Here is a 1737-nt window from a genome sequence, read left to right as displayed (position 1 = left end):
GCATGACAGTGAACCATCCATTTAATTGACCATGTTTGTTTTTTCTATCTCCCAAATGACTGCAAGCTGTATTTATAAAACCTAGAACCTTGAGTTTAATAAATGGCTTAGGTTAATAAAGGATTGCAGGAATTCTCACCCAAGGACTTGCCCTTGCCATCAAATGGCAGTCCTAGAAAAGAGTCCCTTAACGTTTGTAACCACTTCTCCTTTCTTTCTCCAAACAGATGAATTTCCAAACTCTTACATGGCTCCTGGAAATTTCACCCGGGTCACTGAGTTTATTCTCACAGGTGTCTCAGACCGTCCAGAACTCCAGATTCCACTCTTCTTTGTTTTCCTGGTCATCTATGGACTGACTGTGGCAGGAAATCTGAGCATCATCACTCTCACCAGTGTTGACTCTCGACTTCAGACCCCCATGTATTTTTTCCTCCGACATTTGGCTATCATCAATCTTGGCAATTCTACTGTCATAGCCCCAAAAATGCTGATCAATTTTTTGGTAAAGAAGAAAACCATCTTCTACTATGAATGTGCCATCCAACTGGGAGTCTTCTTGGTTTTCATTGTAGCTGAGGTCTTCATGTTAGCTGTGATGGCCTATGACCGCTATGTGGCCATCTGCAATCCCCTGCTCTACATGGTGGTGGTATCTCGGCAGGTCTGCCTTCTGCTGGTATCCCTCACTTACCTCTATAGCTTTTTCATAGCTCTTCTGGCTTCATCTTCTATATTCTCCATGTCTTATTGCTCTTGCAATGTCATCAATCATTATTTCTGTGATACCGTCCCTTTGTTAGCATTGTCCTGCTCTGATACTTACTTTCCAGAAACAGTAGTTTTTATATCTGCTGCTACAGATTTGGTTTTTTCCATGATTATAGTTCTTGTATCTTATTTCAACATTGTTTTGTCCATTCTAAGGATACACTCATCAGAAGGAAGGAAAAAAGCCTTTTCCACATGTGCTTCACACATGATGGCGGTAACGGTTTTCTATGGAACAATGCTCTTCATGTACGTGCAGCCTCCAACTAACCATTCAATGGATACTGATAAAATGGCTTCCGTGTTTTACACAGTGGTGATTCCAATGCTGAATCCCATGATCTACAGCCTGCGGAATAAGGATGTGAAGGCTGCCCTTTGGAGATTTCTGACAAACTCACGCTGTTCTTTTAAATTAATGTGAATTTAGATCTCTATAGTTAAATGAAGACAAGATCAAGATAGGCTGTCATTACAGCAGAGAAAGCAAAAGGGTAGGTGGCTGACCTCCTTTCTTTACAAGTACTTAATCCTGTGAATTAAAAGGGGCTAGGATCAGGAACCAGTGAATTAAAAAACAAACGGAAACTCTAGAAGTTATCAGGTTAATACAGAAGCAAAGCATTATTTACTAACTTTGCCAAGGAGTTTGCAGGTAGCTAGATTGAAATAAATATCTCCAAGACTCAGGAAAGATATAAGTTAAAAAATTAAATAAGTTAAAACAGACCAACAACATATGGGTCAGAAAAATAAGTCCATTTCTCCTATTTGGCTTCCCTTTTGGTTCCTGGATGTGTTTCGTCAATGAACCTTGAAAAACTGTAGTTGCAGTTGACCAAAAACCTACTAAAGCTAAGTTAGCAAAATTAAATTGACAGCTATATTTAAAACGAAACTCCCTAACACTTTCTTAATATCATTTGAATTACAAAATACATTACCAATGAACTTATATTCTGAATG

General features: G+C 38.9%; 1 protein-coding gene across 1 annotated transcript; it reads left to right on the top strand.

The window, feature by feature from the left end:
* The first annotated feature begins 247 nt into the window (after nt 1-247).
* LOC124229385 (olfactory receptor 8J1-like) lies at nt 248-1195 on the top strand. The gene has a single exon (XM_046644578.1). The coding sequence runs from the start codon at nt 248-250 to the stop codon at nt 1193-1195; it is 948 nt and encodes a 315-aa protein (XP_046500534.1).
* Nucleotides 1196-1737: the final 542 nt, after the last annotated feature.

This window comes from Equus quagga, chromosome 17, assembly GCF_021613505.1.
Source record: "Equus quagga isolate Etosha38 chromosome 17, UCLA_HA_Equagga_1.0, whole genome shotgun sequence".
In the NCBI taxonomy this organism is placed as follows: domain Eukaryota; kingdom Metazoa; phylum Chordata; class Mammalia; order Perissodactyla; family Equidae; genus Equus; species Equus quagga.
This window is presented reverse-complemented; position numbering and strand designations above follow the sequence as displayed.

Excerpts from the sequence above, each read along its gene's own strand:
- LOC124229385 (XM_046644578.1), top strand. The coding sequence starts at position 248 with ATGGCTCCTGGAAATTTCACCCGGGTCACTGAGTTTATTCTCACAGGT.